The sequence below is a fragment of the Protopterus annectens genome, chromosome 1.part2, assembly GCF_019279795.1.
Source record: "Protopterus annectens isolate FY-2018-M chromosome 1.part2, PAN1.0, whole genome shotgun sequence".
Classification (NCBI taxonomy): domain Eukaryota; kingdom Metazoa; phylum Chordata; order Ceratodontiformes; family Protopteridae; genus Protopterus; species Protopterus annectens.
In genome coordinates this window covers 726,610,140-726,632,797 of record NC_056727.1, presented here as the reverse complement: position 1 = coordinate 726,632,797, position 22,658 = coordinate 726,610,140, and the positions used below count along the sequence as shown (strand labels likewise).

Below are 22,658 nucleotides of genomic sequence, written 5' to 3'. Positions count from 1 at the left end.
TGTGCTGGGACAACAGAAGAGGCACTAGAGGTAGGATCCATGGTGGGGAATGTGTCAGGCTCTTCAGGAGCGGATACCAGTGTTGTCTTGGCCAATCTGGAGCAATGAGAATCATTTTCGGCCTCTGCTCTGGCTTTTAATAGAACTTTGGGCAGCAGAGGAAGAGGCGGAAAGGCAGAGACTGTCAACGTTGTCCAATTGAAAGAAAGTGCGTCCACTTTCCAGGCCTGTGGATGATAGGTCCTTGAACAAAATTTTTTCAATTGGTAATTTCTGTGGGTAGCAAAGAGATCTATGTCTGGCTGTCCCCATGCCTGAGTTATCTTTGTGAAAACTTGAGGATGTAACTTCCATTCGTGTGGATCTGTCATATTTCTGCTTAGGCTGTCTGCCAGTGTATTTTCCTTCCCTGGCAGGAATTGTGCCTGAAGTTGAATTTGCAATTCCAGTGCTGTGTTCCATAGGGTCATGGCTAGTCTGCACAGGGGGTATGAATGAGTTCCCCCCTGTTTGTTTATGTACCACATCACTGTGGTGTTGTCTGTCCTTATCAATAGCTGGCCTGGATGCAGTAGGTCTTTGAAGGCCATAATAGCATTTTGCATTGCTAGCATTTCCTTTTGGTTGATGTGTAGGTGCTTCTCTTTTTGGGACCATTTTCCCTGAATGCACTGATCTGTCATGTGTGCCTCCCCAGGCGTAGTCCGAGGCGCCTGTTGTGATGATTTGAGTTGCTTGAGTGCAGAAAGGAGACCTATGTTTCTTTGGCATGCTTGAGCCCACCACAAAAATTCCTTTTGAAGACATGGGATGAGTGGTATAATTGTTTCCAAGCTGTGGCTGTGTTGAGACCATAAGTTTTTTAGGTACCATTGAAGTTTCCTCATATGCAGCTTTGCACATGGGATCAGAAGGATGCAAGATGCCATGAATCCCAGAGCCTGCAGGACTTTCCTTGCAGTCAGCCTGGTGAAGGTTGCCATTTTGCTGAAGTATTGAGACAGTTGCCCTTGTTTGTCTGGCGTGAGGTAGGCCATCTGGGTGGTTGTATTCAAGCTGGCACCCAGGAAAATTATTTGTTGAGAGGGTATTAGTTTTGACTTCTTTTTGTTGACTGTGTATCCCAGAAAGTTCAACAGTTTTATTACAAACGCCAGGTGTTTCAGAAGTATGTCCTTGCTGTCCGCTTGGATCAGGCAGTCGCCCAGATATGGGTATATTTGTATTCCTTGAAGTCTGCAGAAGGCAATTACTGATGCCAGGCATTTCGTAAACACTCTGGGCGCAGTAGATAAGCCAAAGGGCAATGCAGAGAATTGATAATGGGTTGAACCTGCAAGAAATCTGAGGTATCTTCTGCAATCTTGTCTGATAGGGACACGCAGGTATGCCTCCTTGAGGTCCAATGTTACCAGCCAAGACTCCTTGCCCAGCATGGGAAGAAGCTGCTGTAATGTGAGCATCTTGAATTTTGGTACCTGTAAATATGTGTTTAGGATGGATAGGTCTAAAATAGGTCTCCAATCTTTGTCTTTCCTTGGTACCAGGAATAGTCTGGAATAAAACCCTTGACCTTGTTCTTTTGCAGGTACCTCTTGAATCGCTTTCATGTCCATGAGAGCTGAAATTTGTTTTTGTGCCTCTGCCCTTTGATTTTGTGGCAGGTGTTTGGCATGCCTCTCATTTTTGGAAGGGTGTGAAAGTGGAACCTGTAGCCTCTGTCTATAATGTCCAGAATCCATTTGTCTTTTGAGACAATATGCCAATTTTCTGAGAATAATGCCAGTTTTCCGCCCAAAGGTGCTGCCATTAAAGCTTTGCTTGGCAGGTAAAGGGGGAAGTCATTGTGTCTGCTTTCTGAATGACTCTGATCTATCTTCTCCACCTCTTGGGGTTGGTGCTTGCCACTGTCTGGCTCTGAAAGATCCTTGAGGTTGCCCTCTACCCCTTGGGCGTCTGTATCTGCCTCTTTGAGGTCTGTCCGTGGCTGGAAAGGACCAATTTTTTAAAGGCCAGTTTCTGCTGAAACGTGGAGGTTGTACCTGCAGGAAATCTTTCACTGTTTGCATTGATTTCGCTTTTTCCTCCATTTTCTTTAGTACCTCCTCAGCTTTAACACCAAATAATACATCTTTTTGAAGAGGTGCATCTAGTAATTTAGCTTTGACATGATCTGGTAAGGCTTGCTCTTTGAGCCAAGCATGTCTACGTATAACAGAACCCGTAACAGCAGCTCTACATGAGGCCTCTAAAGCATCAAAACCACACTGCAAGGTATGTTTACCCACTTGCTCGACACCATGCAACAAATCCTGCAACTCTTTTAAATCTGGTTGTTCTAGTTGTGTCATTTTGCTTTTCATCTGAGATAACAAAAACTGTTGATACTTTAACATATGGAACTGACAGTTTAATGCCCTCATGGTTAAAGTGGCCGAGGTATACACCTTTTTCCCCCCACCTTTCTAAAGCTCTGGAATCTCTCTCTGAAGGTAATGGGTTTTTAGCAGTAGAGGCCTTAATTCCCTTGGGACCCTGTGAAATAGTTTCTGGGTCGGCAGTATGGCTTTTGTATAGGAACTGGTGTGAATCAGGAACCCGGTAATACCTGTCTGGTTTAACAGGAGCTGGAGGTAAAGAATCTGGGTTGAGGCTGGCTTCTGTGTACACATCATCTAATATATCTAAAACAGGAGGGATAGCCAGGGGCCTATGCTGGGGGAGCAAGAGAAAATCCCTGAGCCTTTTCTTGGAATCTGAGTAATCTTGGCCTTCCCAGTGAAAGTGTTCCCTCAAAGTATGCAGGGTTTCCCCAAAAGAGTAGTCCTCAGGGGGGGAGACTGAGGGAATAGACTCCTCTGCATCAGAGTCTTCAAAAGGAGAATAGGTATAGTCCTGGTCCTCAGAATGTTCAGAGGTAATAGAGGCTTGATCTGAGGAAGGATAGTCTTCCTCTAATCTGGGCCTTTTGTCCAAGGAGGGTTGAGAACCCCTGATAAGAGTAATCAAATCCTCAGCCATTTTGAGCATCTGTTTTTTAGGCATGGGGCCTTGAGAGGGGGTCTGAGGACCCTGTTTTTTGGTTTTCATGGCTGCTTTAGATTTTGTGAAAGCTTTAATAGAGAAGGAGGAAGGCCTGAAGACACCTTGAGAAATGGCAGGCCTGTCTAAACTCTGAGTTTCCCCGCCAAGAGTGGCGTCGGTATCTGTAGTAGGAATGGGGACCGAGGAGCCTGCGACCTCGGGTACTGAAGACACCAGTAATGTAGCGTCATCGGTACTCAGGGGCTGCGTAGGCACCTCGCTGAGAACCTTCGGCCTTAGCGTGGTGTCAGTAGAAGTCGCGGACCTCATATGTCGGTCCTTATCTTTGCGTCTTTTACTCAAAACTGGAGTCGGAGTATCCGACGACATAATATAATCAAATTTTTTACCAAAATAGTGAAGAACGAACTCCGCCCGAAGCTTAATAGTGCGTTTGTTGAATCTAGCACAAATACGGTAGGTCGAGACGTCGTGGTCTGGGCTTAAGCAAGGTATACAGAAAGAGTGGAAATCCTTATGCGGTATTTGCTTCCCACATGAAATGCAATTATTAACTTTGTCTGACATCGGTCTGAGGCAAGAAAAGTTTCCCCAACGGGGTACTTAGCTTTCAAGAAGACTTCGGCTGAAATATTTTCGTAAATCTCAGGAGCTGGCCGACCGGCACTTGCGAACTGCTTCTGCTTCGGGCACCGCGCGGCAAGAAAGACTGAAGAAGATGGCGTCGGCTGCCTCTTTTATACCCCTGCCGCACTGATGTCAGGGAAGAAGCGACGACAACCGACGCCGGACCTAGACTTTGGAATTCGGCCGACCGAGGACCCGCCTGACGGCAGGATAACCCATCTGTAATGACTGCAGCTGTATGCATGATGAACATTCAGCTGATAATACAAGACTCATTAGTGAGTGTCCCAAAATAGCATAACAGAATGAGCAAAAATATTGGCTCATATATCATGTATGAGATGGCTGTTTCTCAGATTATTGGGCCAGATTCATTAACGCTTACACTAAGTGCACACGATCTGTATTCAAGAACATCCTTACCACATTTTTTTGTGCTTTCTAATCACTCTGAAAGGTTACACTAAGGGTACACGTAGTCTGTACTTTGTGGTGACCTTTATGAATCCCCCTTGATACTTAAAGCTGCAAGAAAATCAGTAGGAAAACTAAAATTAGGAGGAAGAAGGTGTGAATTACACTTGTGTTGTCTGTTCACTCAGAATGGTGTACACTTAGTGTAGGTGTTAATGAATCCCAGGAAAGTACAGTTTTGTACCTACCATAAATGTAGATGTTGCTGACGCCATGTTCTTCAGTCTTAACATCTACATTTGAGGAATAACTGTACTATGTCTATCGCATACAGCTGCAGTAGATTCACAGATGGGTAGAAGCCCAAAGCTAGGTGGTTAGGGTAGGGGTGGACTGAGGGTTGAGCTGAAATGCTCCCTGCAAAAAACAGCAGTGGTGAGCCTGCTCTGTTCTGGGAGTATAAGGGCAGGTGGTAGTGTTTTTTGTGAAGGTATGTACAGAACTCAAAGTGGCTCTGCCTAAAAAATATCTTAGTAGGCACACCTCTGAGGAAGGCTGTAGAGGTGGCTGTGGCCCTGGTGGAGTGGATCTGATACCAGTAGGGACAGATTTCCATGATAGGAGTAACAAAACCGTATGCAGTGGCCAATCCACTTGGAAATGGTCTGATTGGTAACTGGGACTTTGTTCTGTCCAAATAAAACGTAGCTGCCTATGGATGTCTAAAGAGTGAAGCAGCCTTTCCTTTTTTTTTTTGGTTAGGAAAAAGGTAGGTAGGTGTATGGCTTGCTTTAAGGCTACCCTGGATACCACTTTTGGCATAAAAGATGGTTCAGAAACCCTACGAGCTGAAGTGATGTAATTAAGGTCCCAGGCTGGTATTGATTGCTTCTTGGAGGTCTTATATTCTTAGCCCCTCTGAGGAACTGCCGTAATTTTGGTCCTTTCTTTTCATTCATCCCAGCAAAAACCGCTTCTCCCTGTCTTTTTTTCATTCCAGCAGCAAAACCTTCCATTTTGACATCCTGCACCTCCTTGAGAGTAGAGTCTGATGTGGTGTTAAGGAATTTTCCTCCAGGAGTGGATACCAGTGTTGCCCTTTGGCAGTGTGGAGGAGCATCAGCATCATCCTCGGTTTTGTCTGTTCTGCTTCAAAAGCACCTAACTGAATGAAAGGGGCCCCACTTTCCAGGCCTTGGATGGAGGGGTCCCTGAAAAAAACTTTTTAATTTGATGTTCCTGTGGGAGGCAAAAAGATCTATGTCTGGCCTTGAGTTTCGATTTGTCTTCCAGAGCCAAGTTCCAAAGAGTCATGGCTAGTCTGATTGATGTGAAGGTGCTTTCCTTTTGGGACCATCTGCCCTGAATAATCTGATGCCTATGGTTATGACTTGTTTTGCTTGAGGCTTGCAGAATGGAAGGCTCTGTGTTACTGACATGCTTGGGCCCACCATAGAAATTCCTTTTGCCATAGATTTTTTAGGTACCATTGAAGTTTCCTCATGCAGCTTGCTGCATGGGATTAGCAGAATGCAAAGATGCATGATCCCAGAGCCCTGCAGATTTTTCCTTGCAGTAAGCCTGGTACTTTTGCTAGTGTTTCCATCTTTGTGTGTGTTTGTGTGGCAGCTGGGAGGGGTTATTTTCTGAGATGTGATGGTGGCCTTGATTTCTCCTTGTTGATGGTGTATCCCAGAGAGCAGTAACCGTGTCACATATGCCAGATGTGCCAGTAGTATTTGTTTGATGCCAGGCACTTTGTGAATACTCTGGGCGCAGTAGATAAGCCAAAGGGCAATGCAGAGAATTGATAGTGGATTGAACCTGCAAGAAGTCTGAGGTATCTTCTGCAGCTTTGTCCGGGACATGCAGGTATGCCTCCTCTTGAGGTCCAATGTTACCAGCCAAAACTCCTAGTAGAAATGTATTTAGGAAGGATAAGTCCAAATTGAAATTTGTAGCCTCTGTTTATAATGTCCAGAATCCATTTGTCTGTTGTGACAATATGCCAATTCCCAAAGGTGCTGCCAGCTGAGACTTGCTTGGCATGGTGTATTGTTGTGCATTGTCTTCACCACCTCTTGGTGCCGGAGATTGCCAATGTCTGCCTCTATATGATCCTTCCATTTTTCGTAGTATATCCTCAGCATTAGTACCAAAAAGTACATCCTTTGTAGGAGCATCAAAAGCAGAAGTTTAGCTACATGATCAGCAAAATTTTGTTCCCTAAGCCAGGCATGTCTGCGAATGACTGATCCTGTAGCAGCCGCCTACTGGAGGCCTCTAGGCATCATAACCACATTGTAAGGTGTACTATGCATCATATCCTGTAACTCTTTTAAATCTGGTTGTTCAGGTTGAGACATTTTGTTTTTAATTGTGATAACAGGAACTGTTGATATTTAATCATATGAAACTGGCAGTTTAAGGCCTATATACCTTCTACCCCACCTTTCTAGAGATCTAGATTCGGCAGTGGAGGCCTTTAATCCCTTAGGGCCTTGTGAAATGGTTTCAGGGTCAGCATTATTATGGCCTTTGTAAAGAAAATGAACTGAACTTGTAATATCCATCATCAGGCTTACTTGCAGGAGGCAGAGAGAGAAAGTGATTAAGACAAGCCTCCTAAGACATCATCCAGTACTCCAAAACAGGGGGTATAGCCAGAGGTCAAGTGTTCCCAAAAAGTGCAGGTTTCCCCAAAAAAAAAATCCTCAATGGGGATACAGAAGGAATGGACTGTTCTGCATCCAATCCTCAAAAGGGGAGTAAGAGTGTTCCTCTGCATCAGAATGCTCTGATAAAATGGATCCCTGATCAGAAGAGGGGATTTCTCATTCTCTGTTTCTCCTGTCAGAGGGGGGGGAGGAGAACCTCTGATGAGATTTATTCACCTCAGCCCCATTTAAGCATCTGTTTTCTTAGGCATGGGTCCAGGAGGATGGGCTGAGCAGAAGGCCTAGTGTGATGCCTGCCACATTAGGTAAGGCTCGACAGCCGGGCTTCGGTTGTAGTCTGGGGGGGCCCGCGACCCAGCGGTCTTTGGTACAGAAGACACCGCTGAGAACCACGGTAGCCTGTTTCACGTGTCGGTGGTGAGAGACCGGGGGCCTCGCTGGGCGGTCCTTTCCTCCTTTTGCTTTTTTAAAACGGCGGAGGTCGGAGGAGGAGATTTGTACGTAGTGTCAACTTCTAAAAAAAGTGTTTAACTCTAACTCCGATGCTTGATAGTGCTGCCGAGACGCCGTGGGTCTGGGCCCAAACAAGGTCTGAGGCAAGAAAAGAAGACTTTGGAATTCCATCGAGGGACCGCCTGACGGCTGAAAACCCATCTGTGATTACTGCAGCTGTATGCACAATGAACATCTGCCTTTTCTCTGAGGTATGGTGATCTTGGAGTTGAGCTCGGGTGCTGTGGGGGACTTGCCTCTCTTCAAAAACAACTTTAAATAAGAACAGCTATGTTTGATATTCATTGTTCTGCAGTGATTTTGTACTTATTTTCTTTCTCAACTCCAGGGTTCACGTTCATGAGTCTCAGAATTACAAATGGAAGCCCTGGCTACCAATCTTTAAAAGAGGGAAGACTTCTATAAGGTTTTTCCATAACCCTCTACTGATGGGAGTCCGTTTTCTTATAAAAAGATATACACTGTGTACTCTTCTGTCTATTGAAAAATGTGTTACCAAGTATCAGTGTATATTAACAACCACAAGTATACAATGAAAGGTTTCTATAAAGTCTTCCATGGCCTATCTTGTGTTGGAACCCTTAGTTAAAAAAATCACTAGGCTGTTCTGTAAACAAATTAAATGTTTCTTTGTAGTTTCCTGATACATTAATTAAAATATCACGGTCTAAATTTTGCTATGTGGTCTTGCATGCAATTCTTAGTCTTGGCTTGCCCTCCAGAAGTTATGAAGTATAGAACTCTGTTTCTCTTGCTAGCACAGGGGTTTTAGTGATCCAGTCCTCCCCTAGGAAAGGTAGTTCACACCAATATTTGTTGTGAGCACCCCCCCCCCCCCAGGGGTCACACTTTTCTTCCCATCTTGGATTTGGTTTCCCCAAACTTTTCCTAGCTTGTTTTTTCAGTGTTTTCTACCTCTTCCCTGCTTTTTCCCATCCTTTGAGGTTCTCTTCATAAAAGATTTTGGCTGAGGGCCTTTTAGAGTGCAAAGAACATCCAGTGGAAGCTTACTTTTTTTTCCATATCTTTGCCTGCCATCTGTCTTTTTTTGTGGGCCTCTACTCTTGGTCTAATATCGTATCCCATCTGTAGCCACTTAGTTTCTAGAGGAGCAATAGGGTCTTCCTCTCCCTGTACGTTCAATATGATTGTTCCATTAGGGCTTTCAAATGCAACTGTTAATAACCACTGTTAGCTCCCTCTCCCCTATTTCAGAGGATGGCAAAGGTAAGACTATGGGCTGTTGATAATGAAGGTCCATCTACTTAAGCTGGGGGTGTATACATATATATATATATATATATATATATATATATATTTTTTTTTTTTTTAATCAAAAGCACTACCCCCTCCCACTGTTTCCACAATTATTTAAAAATGGGTCCCTCCTGAATACCATGTCATGAGTTAAACATGGTTCTACTGCAACAGGGTGCAGTACCTTCCTAAACCTGGTCTGAATTTCCACCTGGGCAACAGAGTACTGTTTCTTGTCCCCATGGTTACATACTACCTCCATAACTTTTTTGTCAGATACAAATACATTGCCCCTTTATAAAGGTGACCATACTGTCAAAATCTAACAGCTTCTGCAGTTCTGTCTCGTCTACTAATACAGCACCCCTAATTAATATGGCAGCTGCAGGGCAACACAATGCAGGTTTCAACTATTCTAACAGAAATCTTACTACATTCCAAAAGTTCTGTATCATCTGGATGTCTTTCAGTAGGGCTGATATTCACATCAGAATTATCACCATTACAAAATTCAAAAATGTGGCCACTTTTCTCACATTTTTAAAAAAGTACATGTTCAAACACCCCTTTGGTTTAGTTTCTGGCTCTGACTGACTCTAGCACTTGTTAATTACAACCAGTAATGACTGTTTGACTATGTCATTCAGTAATATCTTTATCATTATTTCTTTAGGTACTTACGTATTATCGCAACTACATTTTCGCCCTGATGCTGGTTGCTTCTCCTTGTGTCAACTGGGACCAATGAAGTATGAGAAAACCTCCAAGACGTGTTTTCTTTAATGTGTTATTGTTTTTAGGATGGTTTTTCACTTCAATGGCTGAAAAAATAAGGTTTGAAAAATAGGTTTCCCCATTTACTGCCAGCATCTCAAGATGTCAGTTAAGAAAGTCCAACGTTCCACTTAAAAAAACGTTCCGCGTTCCTTTTTCTCAGCCTTTGCCCTGAGAATGGAAAGCATCAGGAAAGAAAAGCAAAGCAGTACCCAGTCTAACTTCTTAAAAAAGTAATCGGGAAGGGTAGACTGTTAAAACATGATCTTGATGGTGGGTTTGTAAAACTAGTAAGGGTTTGCACATGTTAGGATTTGTGGCTAGTGTGCTCAAAAGCAGCTAATTCATTGGAAGTGTGAGTGTGTTTCTAACATCGTACGCTATGACTGCCCACACTCCTTTCAGGCCAAAGTATGTATATACAGACAGCCACTGCGATCGCTCGCTGAATTCAATGCTTGATGTCTTTCAAGCATGCTAGCCACATATTCTCAAATTTGAACCCTTACTCATTTTAAAAAGCCACCACCAACATCCCAGAAGAGTTTTTTTACAGTCTACCCTTCCTGATTACACTTTCTTGTCATTGTTTGAGTAAAAGAGAAGAAAGTCCAGCACGTCGGAAAATGTGGTTGCGATAATACGCAAGTACCTTTCTTTAATATTAAGACCCTGCAAGTCTAACCACAAACATACTAAGCACTAATTCAGACAAGTGACCACAAAAATGCTAAACATTTTAATTTAGATAACTAGCACCTTACCATTGTGTTTTTGGAAAAGAAATGTATTCAGGAAATGGTTGAACCTGGGACTCTGATGTGACCCCCAGCTTCAGCAAGAAAATAAAAATAAAACAAAGAATTATTTTATTTACATTTGTTTACCAGGATAGAACACTGATCAAGCATGACAAATGCAGACCCAGCATACAGAGTGCAATTACTTCAACATGAACAGAAAATACAATATAAATACAAGGTAAGCAGTGGTAGAGCAATGAGTTCTAGTAAATTATAAATACATTCAGTATGAAAATGTATCAAAAAATTGTGGTATAATCGAAACTGCAGCAATTTGGGTTGGTCACCACTAGAATGAGTCTTTCATGTCAATGAAAGCTCAAAGGGGATGCCATGTCAGCAGTACAGAAAGTGTCCGGAGCCCAGTGGACGTGGTCCCATCTCTTCTGGTTGGTGGACTGCTCAAATACTATTATGAAAGTCTCAAAATCTATTCCTGGGTCAGTGGCTTTAGAAGTGACATGGCTTTTGGCAATGCAATGGATTTTGTGACTCTACCATTCCCTTGGCAGTTATCTTTTGGAGGAGTTGTGTCTCAGCAATGCAGAATTATGTGGCACATATTGCTGAAGCAAGTACTCTGGCTAAGGGATACAGCATAAACCTCCGTAACAGGTACATTCGCTTGGTCACAGTAGTTATACACGCCTTTTGGTTTCTAAAAAGGGGAACATTTTCATTTTCCTGCTATTCCAACCTTCTGTCTTCCATTTCCTTATCTGACTGCTCCTGCAACTGATTTCATTTTTCTTTTCCGGTCCTAGTCCTGTGGTTGGCAAGTTTTTATAAAAAGTCTGCAGCAGTTTTTAGGTCTGTGAATGACTTTGCCACTCCCCTGTATAAAGTTCCAGAATGTTGCAGGGTACAGCATCCTCCAGTGAATCCCCCTTTTTCTACACATTCTCGTTACTCGTGCAAAAGTATTTCTGGTCTGAAATGAAACATTCTGGTCAATAAAGATTTTTCTCCCCCTGCAGTTAACACTTTCCATGGTCTCTACACTTTTAATACTCTTTCATGTCAAACTTCTGGAAATAGATGATTATTGGTCTCTGCCTTCTTGTCTCTTAGTTCCTCATTCTCCAAAGAGTTTTGTGTGCCCTTCAATCGTAGATGTCCACAATGCAAGCAGTTGCTTTATTGCTTGAATGCAGTCCCTTTCTTCTAGTCTTTCTGGCACTCCGATCATTTTTATATTCTTCCTCATCCTCCTCACCATGTCTTCAAAATCCACCGCTTTTCTCTTCTAAGTAGTCTATCCTCGCTACTTCATGAAATTTTAGCTCATTTTCTTCAGTCAGTACTTTCACTTTTTTCTCTTGTGATGCTAAACTATCTAACTGGGATTGCTTCATTTCTTTCATTTCTTCCCAGACTTTCACCAGTGTTACTTTTTCTCCCTGAGACGCATCCATTTTTTGTGGTATTCAGAGCCTGCCTACTCCTTCCCTTCTGCTTCCTTCTCTGCTTTTTGGTACACATTTCACTCATATTTTTTCTCCTTTCTCACGTTTCTTGAATCTTTTCAATTTTACTTCTATTTTTTTCAACAGTGGCTCTTATGGAGTCCGGTGGACCTGTTGCCACTGAGAACCTAGCCATACTGGAAGTAAAGTACAAATATTTCTACAATCATATTACCAATGTCATCAGTTATTTGTCACTAGTCTATCCACATCATGCAATGCAGTAATTCACACCAATTCATTCTAAAGCAAAAATTAAAGTTCACGCAAAGCATACATTAAAATACACACACAGCCCACAAAAGCATCTATGCCCACCCGAATCCCTTGAAATCAAATCAAACTTTATTAAAAATGACAAAGATAGAAAAATAAAACAGCATTACCAGTAAATCAGACCACAAAAAAAACCTTGCACTGAATAGTTAAATTTAAACTAAATCTAAACTACAAACTGAACAATATAAATTGACCCTTGCAACACAACTGCTGAAAAATTCTAAAGCTACAAATACAAAGGATAAAGCAATACATCAGAATGAAAAATGTCACCACAAAGCAGCTACTAAACAGATAAACTGAAATAAAAAGAACATCACAACATGGTTTATGTGAAAATAAAACATTTCTTACTGTATATACATACATACATCCAAAAAAAGAAGAAAACAGGCAGAAGCCACCACGCTGAACTGCTACAAAACTTTAATTTAAAACACAATTAAAAACACAGGAATGAGCGCTTTCGGGACCAAGCTCTTCTTCAGGTAACAAGCTCAAATAAAACTGCAGTTTTTATAGCTCTGACTACTAATCAGTACTGCACCCTCCTCTTTTTCAGTACAGGTTTTAAAGGTATAACCCCATTTAAACCTGGGGTTTTATATGCTGCTAACTCAATGATACATTCTGTCTCATTTAACTCGGTTTCATTAACCAAATCACCTCCCCTTCTGTTCTTGTTCATGCATTGTATAACCATAAATTTAAATGTATGTTTCTCATACTTAGAAATATGCTGGAAAAGTGCATTATGTTCATGTCTTAACATAAATGATGACAAATGGTTCAAAATTCTATTTTTTAACATGCAGTTAGTTTTTCCTACATTGAATGAATTTCATAGTTTCATAGTATAGTACTAGGCTATCTGCCCTGGGGCATTTGTAAGCCTAGCCATAGTGATGTGGCTTTTGCCACCCCATGAAATGGTACAGAAATGTACAGAATAAATCTAGAATACTGTGCCTCTGTCTAGTAGTGACACAATGAAGGTCCCCTTATATAATAGAATTAGTTTACTGTGCCCCTGTCTAGCAGTGACCCAGATGTGACTCCTGGGGTAAATTTTAGATCTCCCATCCACTCATCAAGATTTCTCTTGAAGAGAGTCAGCGAGGGGCTTTGCCTAATACAAACTGGGATCCTGTTCCAAAGCATGGGAAGCCTTTGGGTAATGAATCTATCCCTCCAGCATGTCCTATTCATACTTGTGCCGAGGTTTAAGTCTTTAGCTCTCGTGGTCCTGATGGATTTGGATTTTTTGAGGTGGAGCATGTCCATCAAATCCTGATTGGACATGGCCTTGTACGTCAGGCAGAGATCACCCCTGAGCAGGCGGTATGCCACTGAATAGAGCTGAAGTTTCTTTAGTCTGGCGGAATAAGACATATGTTGGAGACCCTTGATCCTTTTGGTGAGGTACTTCTGTGGTCTCTCCAGCTGTTGCAAGTGCCGGGTGAGGTACATACCAAATGGGGCATTGTACTCAATCATGGGTCTGATGAGGGAGGAATATAGGGGTACAATGACATCCTTGGATCTGGATGTGAATCACTTCATGATGAGGTGTGCAAGGTAGAATGCTTTTCTAACCACTTTGTTACAGTCCTGACAGCCAGCGAGCAAGATAAACAACATTTTTTTGTTTTACAATCTGCATACAAATCAAAACAATACTGTTTTCCTGATATAGGATGTCTATATGATCCCTGCTTCCTCAATGTACTCACATTGCAGCTTCTACATTTTTGTGTACCTGTATGTTGTATAGAGATATTCCTGTTCCTACTTTTTTCTGTCTTCCCTTCATGACATAAGTCTTTTAGATTTTTATTCCTTCTAAAGCCAAACAGTGGTCTCTCCCCCACCACCTTGCCTATTCTTTCATCTGTTAACAGAACATTTCAGTTGTGTTTTATTATGTCACATATTCCCCCTACGTTGTTACTATAGGTTAGCATTGATCTCGTATTATTCATCTGTGGGGGTCTAGGCTGACTAGATATTCCATCCTGTTGTCTGTGGGAAAACCAAGGCCTGGATCTATTGTTTCTGTGCTGTATACTCACTGTAATGACATCTTCAACTTTATTCTCACTATATACCCTTTGACAAAGGTTGCTCTCTAACTTAGCTATATCTTGTTCAAAATATGTATCCTTTGTACATATACGTGAAATCCTATCAACCTTATTATAGTGTTAAAGGTGCATCTACGATGCATGCTGTCAAAAGATAGTATGCTATTCTTCCGACAACTCTTCCTGAATAGGGTCGTATCCAAAACCCCATTTTCATCCCTCAGCAATTTTACATCCAGAAAGTCTAAAGCTTCGCTGAAATACTGCATAGTAAACCTAAGGAATGTGGTCGTAGATTCAAAATATTCTACAAATCCTTGCAAATTAACAACATTCCCCCCAGAGCAAAAAAAATCACCTACAAAACGCACGTAGAAAAGTAACTTATCCTTCCATGGGTGTTGTCCTACATGTATCACCTCCTTCTCCCAATAAGCCAACACTAAGTTTGCATATGTGTTGGCACATGGGGTGCCCATAGCCACCCCTGCTTTTGATGACAATATGCATCTTGGCACATAAACATGTTCTCTAATACTATTTTAAGCAGCTCACTTATCAACTTTATATGGTTATCCTCAATATTAGCTATGTGTAATAGTATATGTTCTATAGCTAGTATGCCATAGGTTTTGCTAAGGACCATAAACAATTTTTTTTACATCCAGTGTGACCATGATATAGTTCTGTCCTTCATTCCGTACAATGCAATCATGCAACATTGTTAAGAAATGTCCTGTGTCCCTTAATATATTGGGAAAATTGTCCAAGACTCTTTACAGTGTGCGTTCAATCCATATAGAAACATTCTCTGTGACCCAACCCCTGCCTGAGACTATAGGCCTCAGTGGGGGGGGGGGGGGGGTCAGTCAGATCTTTGTGCACCTTGGGCAAAGCCTTAAATATAGGCACCATTGGATGTTCTATCCACAAAAATGTATACAAGTCCTCGGTCATTAGCTCCAGTTGTTTCAGTTCTGTAAACCTTTGCTTCACCTTATTTATTACGTGATTAACCATCACTGGGGATATACGTATAAAAGTATGTTCATCCTGTAGCAGTAATAGAAAATTACGGTGATAGAAGACCTTATTCATTACTACTACAGTCCCCCCATATCTGCTGGTTTTATTACAATGTTCATATTGTTTATCAGCGAGTTAAGTGCTTGCCTCTGTGTAATGGACAAATTAAAAAAACTTCCTACTGTGTTTCCACAAATGCAGTAGGAAGTTTTTTTAATTTTAATTTTTTAACTCACTGAGTCTTCAGTGTTTGCATCTTCGGGTTTACACAAGACTCAAGGAAATGATTCTCCCACCAAAACTTGGTTTATTTACTTATTTATTTTCATTTTAAGTTTCCTGCTGTGTTCTTTCTACAATATTTTATTCCATTTGTACTGCCAACCTAAACATTAACAAGTAATGGATTATCAGTCTACAGACTTATGAAGTCTGACCTTACAAAAACATCACTGTGTTTTGTTTTTTCTGATACAGTGGTTAACTAAAAAAAGGAGCAATTACTGCACATATCAAAACCTCAAATCATGTAGCCCTTGCAGTCACTACAAGACCAAACCACTATCCACATTTCTTCTTTACCCAATCTCCATCTGACAGTCGAGCCTTCCACAGTCACTCCACTGACCTATTCACTCCCTTAGGATTGACACCCTTATGGATGAGGAGCAAGCACACAGGGAGTGGTGCCATAATCTGTGAAAAGGATCAGCATTTGACTTTAAGCCCTATAAGTACCTATGCGGTATACCTGTGATGTTCCCAAATGCTGGCAAACAACAGGCATAGGTTCATAGGTAGGTACTAGGCTATCGGCCCTAGGGCCTATACAAGCCAAGCCAAAAAGGTACCCTGCCTTTCACCACCCAAGAAAATTATTTTCCTGTGCCCCTGTTGAGCAGAGCCACAGAGGTGATCCCCGGGGTGAATTTCCTATTTTCCAACCAATCATCAAGATTTTTTTTGAAGAGTGCTAATGAGGAGCTTTGCTTGATATAGAAAGGTAGTTTGTTCCAGATGTGATTATCAAAGGAGAGACTACTGTCCACCTGTGTCCCAAGGTCTCATCACACTTTCGGTGTCAAGTAGACTACCGCCTATGTGGTAGCTCATGGGTACAAAGTTTGTACCAAAGGGGATGACAATGCACTTTTTGGCACTGAGCTTGAGGCCATGGCTTTGACACCAGGCATCTGTCTCAGTGAGGCCCTTTTGTAGGATATCCACATCGTTAGGAGTTTCAATTATGGCTCCTGGTTTGCAGTCATCTGCGAACTTCGTTAGCCAAAGACCTTCTGTGTTAGCCTATACTTCACAAAAGCAGATACCAAACAGGAGAGGACTGAACCCATTGGTACTCCACTTGTCTGACAGTGTCAAGATTTGGAGTCTGCTACTTTCACAGTGTAGGTTCTGTCAGTGAGCCAGATGGCAACCCATCTTGTGACATAGGGATTTATACCTACTTTAGTGAGTTTATCTATAATTCCAGAGTGGGGGATGGTGTCAAAAGCATTGGCGAGATCTAGATAGGCTGTATGAATCACCTTACCCTCGTCTACGGTTTGGTGACTGCATCAAAGAAGTCAATCAGGTTTAGGAAGCATGATCTGCCTTTTACAAACCCGAACTGGGTGGGGTCCAGAGTTTGGAGATTACCAATGTCTTTCTTCTACTATGGATGTGTCTTCCACTTTTATGAGAGGCAAAAAAAAAGAGTCAAGACACTTTGAGGGACCAGCACCCTTGATTATCTTCAGTCTCCACCAGAGTTTCAACCTAGAGAAGTCACCCTGGACATATTACAACCCTTCCCCAGAGAATGACAAGCAAACCTTTGACTTATTGTTCGTTTCCTTCAATGGCCAGCTTCACCACTGCCTGAGCAACAAAAGTCAAACCTGGACTCATCTAAGTTGGAGTTATGGCATAATCTTTTTACCAATGGAGGTGGGGTGCTACTAACCAAATGTGCTTTTTTAACAGATAGTAAAATGAGAAAATGAAGGATGAAAGAAATAGCGTCTGCAGTAGCAGTCTAGACCAGACCACTGCAGAAGTACCAAGGTGCTAGAAAAGTACTGTTGGGTAAAATCCACTCAAAATGGGTATGTAGTTGGTATCAATGGTTTACAGGGATAAAGCCCCAACTACAGTCTAAGTGACCCACATACATGAGTGGCTGAAATGCTTAACAGTGAGGGCATGGAGGATATGGTGAGGGACTGTGGTTCCTACCTGACTTGAGAGTTAAAGTCCAATCATGAAGTGGGGATTGGGTGTTGGGAAGACAAGGATGTGGCCAAACAAGCTGGTGGAACCTGCTCATGCACAGATACGAGGCAAAGGCTGCCATTTCAGTGATGCCCAGGTCACCTCCAGGAATGGTGTAAGACAATAAAATGAAAAAGCTCTCATTGCCAGGATGCTGGCAAGAACATATCAGGCACAGAGTCAAAAAGGATACGGAAAAAAATCAGGATGTTGTAACTGAAGAGACAGCTTAAGTGCAAGACATACTTTTGTAAAGAATGCAAAATAACATTATGCTGAAATATACTACCTTCCCAGGAATAAAGCAGCAGAGACTGAATTCCACATATCTCATGAAAGTCATATTTAGCAGTGAAATCCTAGTTTCTACAGCAGCAAGAATGTCTGCATGTCGAGCCAGTGCATGATTTCTTCTCTCTGACTCCCGCCTAAGATAAAAAAAAAAATTGTTAATAAACTTTATTTATTACTTGTATAACAATGAAATAGTGTAAGGTTACTTTTTTTCAATTAAAATAAGGTCATTAAGCACACTTAAAACTCAGGTCAGTGTTTTGTTCTGCTACAAAACAAATGCAAGTCAGCAGGCTTTACCCTGCAATACAGTACACAAACACACAGAGATACATATGGCAGTCCAGTATACTGTTATATGTTACACAAAAATTACATATAATGCAGTTCAACAAAAATCATAAACCATTGCTCCATATCCAAAATCCAAGGCATTTGTTTTGTTCCATTTTCATTTGCCACCATTTGAACATTTTTTCTACTACCAAGCTGTAAACATGCATACTGTGGTACACGCACTCAAAAACATTATCAGAGCTCACAATGGCTACAATATGAAAAGGATTTTATGAAGGGCTATAATCTTCAAAGTCTTATTTAAGGCAGAAAAATTAAAAACACAAAACTCAGACTAAAAATGGCTGAAAAGGCATAAGAATTCTTGCTAAGACAGGAGAGGCAAATAATTGCCTAGCCAAAGTCAAATGTTTACTTAATAATAGAAATAAGCAAACTGACATGCAACTGTTGTTGCAAGCTCTCAAAAACGCTATTTTAAGATAAATAGAATACAGGTACTAAAAAAAAGAAACAGAGTACATTTATGTATAGCAGAAGATACTGCAAGATAAAACCATAAAACCGTTAACAACAACGGGATTCAATTATTAAATACTCAACTTCTCTGTCTTTTTTCTCCCTATTTACTGTCCCTGCTATGAATAAACAATACAGCATTTAAAATATTTTAAATCAACTGTTTCTCTCCACTAGAACATCACCTTACTGTACTGGGGTAGTTTAACTTTCAAAAAACTTTTTTCACACCCTGGAAAAGCTTGCTGCAGTCTCCAATTCATTGATGTCAACAAGGCCAATGAATACAGGTAGTTTTCTGGCCAAGTCCCTCCCCAAACCGACATCACTATGACCGTCCTAGAAACCCACCCACGCTGTGATGTAATGTTACAGCTCCCTGGTCCTTCCCCTACATATACAGAACATAAAGGCTATAACAAGGAAACAGTACATGAATCAAGTCTCCTGCTGTGAGCTGTCAATCACAGTAGGTTACAGCTCAAATTACCCTTAGCACTTTGACAGCTAGGGAAGTTAGGTGTGAAGGGGGATGGGAGACGAGTCAAACTAGTACAATTCAGGCTTCACAAAAGACTGCAATTTAGCCATTCTAAAAGGAAGCAGCAGTAAAAAGCACTTTGAAAGTCTGTTCTGTGGCATTTGCATTCTTTGTGTTTTAAGTAGTCATTGAACGGCATGAAATGTTACTTAGAACTAACCGACAGAAAGACAGCAGTGTATGCATGTAAAATCAATGCGGTGACAGGAGCTTAAGGAAGAAAGAGACCTGCATGATGTAATTTTTTTTTTTTTTTACAGACAAGCACTCCATTGTGGGATACCTAGAGGCAGAGTAAACAATCAGAATTAATTCAAGATGCCAGACCCCATGTGGACAGACTCAAAAATTACATATACAAATTTTTAAAAACCTGTAAATAGTCCCATAGTGCTGTTAAAATGTAGGAAACACCAAACCATGATGAAATAAATGTTCTTTTTAGGTCTGTGGTTGTGGTTCTCCTTTAAATAAAGCTGAAAATGAACACTACTGCCTGGCAACCACCTCTCGTTTTCATAACTTCTAAAAGCACAATAAATGCACATTCTATGTAACTTGTACTGGATTATCATATAGAATTTGCCATCACTGTAACTGCTCCACATGAAACAAAGAAACACTAAGAAAAATTACAACAGACCAGAACAACTGATAGCCAGCACTCACTTTGTGTTTCGTGTGTGTGTGTTTGTCTCCATATATTACTCTTTATAAAGGAGGTGCATAGCAGACTTTTGTGTGTGTGTGTATGTGTGTGTGTGTAAACCTGCTGTTATGGAGTAACTACAAACATATTACTGTGAAATGTGCCCAGATAACAGTAGGCTCCTCCCAAATAGGTTCATAGGTTCATACTAGGCTATCTGCCCTGGGGCAATTATAAGCCTAGCCCGATTCTGTATGGCTTACGCCACCCCTTGATTTGAGTATACTGTGCCCTTTTTAAGGTTTAGTTTACTGTGCCTCTGTCTAATAGTGACACGGGAGTAATCCCTGGGACAAACCTACGATCCCCCATCCACTTATCGAGATTCTTCTTGAAGAGATTCAGTGAGGTGCTCTGCCTCACATGAACTGGAATTCTACTCCAGAGCGAAGGGAGCCTCTAGGTAATGAACCTGCCCCTCCAGCAAGCTCTATTTATTTCTGTGCTGAGGTACAAGTCCCTCGAGCGTGTGGCTCTAAGGGATTTAGATTTACTGAGGTGGAGCATGTACATTAATTCTGGATTTGACATACCTTTGTATGTCAGGCATAGATCGCCTCGAGGTAGGCGGTATGCAACTGAGTAGAGCTGGAGTTTTTTTAACTGAGCAGCATATGGCATCTGTTTGAGACCCTTGATCCTCTTGGTGAGATACTTTTGGGGTCTTTCTAATTGCTGCAGGTGTCGGGTAAGGTACATCCCAAAAGGGGCATTGTATTCTATGATGGGCCTGATGAGGGATGAATAAAGGGGCATGATTACCTCTCTTGATCTAGATGTGAAACCCTTCGTGATGAGGTGGGCTATGTAGAAGGTCTTTCTAACCACTTTGGCAATGTGGTTTTCAAAGGAGAGATTGCTATCAACTTGGGTGCCCAGGTCCCTAATAACTTTCTCTGTACTTAATAGGTTTCCGCCTATGTGGTAATTTGTGGGCACATTGTTTTTGCCAAAGGGTATGACTATACATTTTTGGCATTTAGCTTTAAACCATGGCGCTGGCACCAGTTATCTGTCTCTGTGATACCTTTTTGAAGGATGTTTGTGTCAGCTGGAGAGTTGATTATGGCGCCCAGTTTGCAGTCATCTGCGAACTTGGTGAGCCATAGTCCTCCCACGTTTGCCTGTACCTCGGAAAAGTATATACCGAACAAGAGTGGTCCCAGGACAGAACCCTGTGGGATGCCACTTGTGACCGGTTTCGAGTCTGACATGGCTCCAGCAACTCTCACTCTGTGGGTTCTGTCTTTGAGCCAGTTTGCGACCCATCTTGTGACATAGGGGTTTATATTTAAGCTGGATAGCTTATCTATGATGCCCGAGTGGGGTATTGTGTCAAATGCCTTTGCAAGGTCCAGATATGCTGTGTGGACTACCGACTACCTTCCCTTCATCTATGGCTTGGTGACTGTTTCAAAGAAGTCAACCAGGTTCAAAAGGCAGGATCTGCCCTTGACAAAGCCGAACTGGGTAGAATCTAGTGTCTGTAGGTCCCCAATGTCTTTGTTTATGTGCTCCATGATGATCCTCTCCATAGCCTTGCAGACTAAGCTAGTCAGGCTTATGGGGCGATAGTTTACAGGGTCAGTACAGGCGCCACCTTTGTGGAGTGGGACCACTGTTGCTGTACGCCATTCTGTGGGCACATATCCTGTAGTGAGGCTGAGACTGTATAGCTGTTTTATTTGAGGGATTAGTTCCTCTTGTAGTTCATGTAGGACGCAACCTGGGACGCCATCTGGTCCCATGGAAGCAGTGTTTTTTGCTTTGGAGAGGGCAGCCTTCACCTGAGCATCTGAGATGTTTGGGAGGCAGCCCTCTGCCGGGATAGATACTTGCTCTTTTGGGGGGGGGGGAGTTTGCACTGAACCTGTCTGCCAGGATATTGGCGATGTCTGTGGGTTCAGTGTATTTTTTGTCATTTAGAATCAACTCAGAACAAGTCTGGGAGTTGCATCCCAGGTTTCTAACATAACTGAAAAAAGCCTTATGATTGTCTTTGGTGTCCTGTGCAATTTTTCTCTCGAAGCTGGCCTTGGAGGATTGTATGAGGGATCGTAATTTTTTGCTAGTACTGATCAGAGATGCCTTCCTATTAGGGATTTTGCTCTATCATGTAGTAGCTTCCTCCTTCTGTTGTACAGTTTATTTATGGCAGGGGTCCACCAGACTGGATGCCTGCCTTTGGATGATTGGGTCCTGGTTTTGTTTGGGATAGCATGATCCATGCATTCCTGGAGATGTCCGTAGAATGCATTTATATAGGATTCTGCAGTTTGGGCCGTAGTTTCCACTGGCCCTGGGGCCTTGAAGGATTCCACTTCGGTTTTGAGAAGTGAGAAGTTCGCTTTTGAGAAGTTTTTCACTGTGGTTTTCTGGGCTGGGGGTGGGGTCGGGATGTGGATGTCCAGTGAAATTAATTTATGGTCTGATCTTACCAATGAGGGATATACTTCTGGTGTGGAGCATAGAGTCCCCATGATGGTAATGATCAGGTCTAGTATGTTGTCCCCTCTTGTGGGAGTGGTGACTAGTTGTTCCATAGCATTTGAGTTTATAATTTCCAGGAATCTTTGGGCTAAGGTGCTGGGGCTTGAGTAGTGCTCCCAGTCAATGTTTGGGTAGTTGAAGTCGCCCAATATACTGGTGTGGAGAGATCTTCATGTTCTCCAATGTTTTCAGGAAAGCCGAATGGGATTCCTGACTTTGAGAGGGTGGTCTGTAGGATGCTATTAACTGAAAAGCAGTCTTGCCCACTGTTAGTTGCACATGGATGGTCTCCGATACTTCGTGCAATGCCACTAACCTGGAGGTGTAGATATCCTTGATAAATATGGAAACTCCCCCTCCTTTTGTGGTTCGGTCCGGGTTTTGGGGCCGAAAAGCACAATATAAGGTATAGCCTGGTAGTGCTGGGGTGCTCTCTGGAGCCTTGAACCAGGTTTCTGTCACTGCACAGATATCGATGTTCTCCATACTGAGGAGAGCTTCGGGTGTGCATCTTGAGGTTAAGACTTCTGGCATTTAGCAGCATTACCCTTAGTTTCTTGTTCCTTGT

The 22,658-nt window shown here is 42.1% G+C and overlaps 1 protein-coding gene across 2 annotated transcripts in view; it reads right to left on the bottom strand.

Annotated features, from left to right (window-relative positions):
• The window catches only part of FBXO28 (F-box protein 28), a 428,974-nt gene that overhangs the window by 195,234 nt on the left and 211,082 nt on the right, over nucleotides 1–22,658 (bottom strand). For both annotated transcript variants that reach the window (XM_044058740.1, XM_044058730.1), the window contains exon 3: nucleotides 17,530–17,668. In XM_044058740.1, the coding sequence (XP_043914675.1) occupies nucleotides 17,530–17,668 (139 nt within the window). The remainder of the gene's footprint in view (nucleotides 1–17,529; nucleotides 17,669–22,658) is intronic.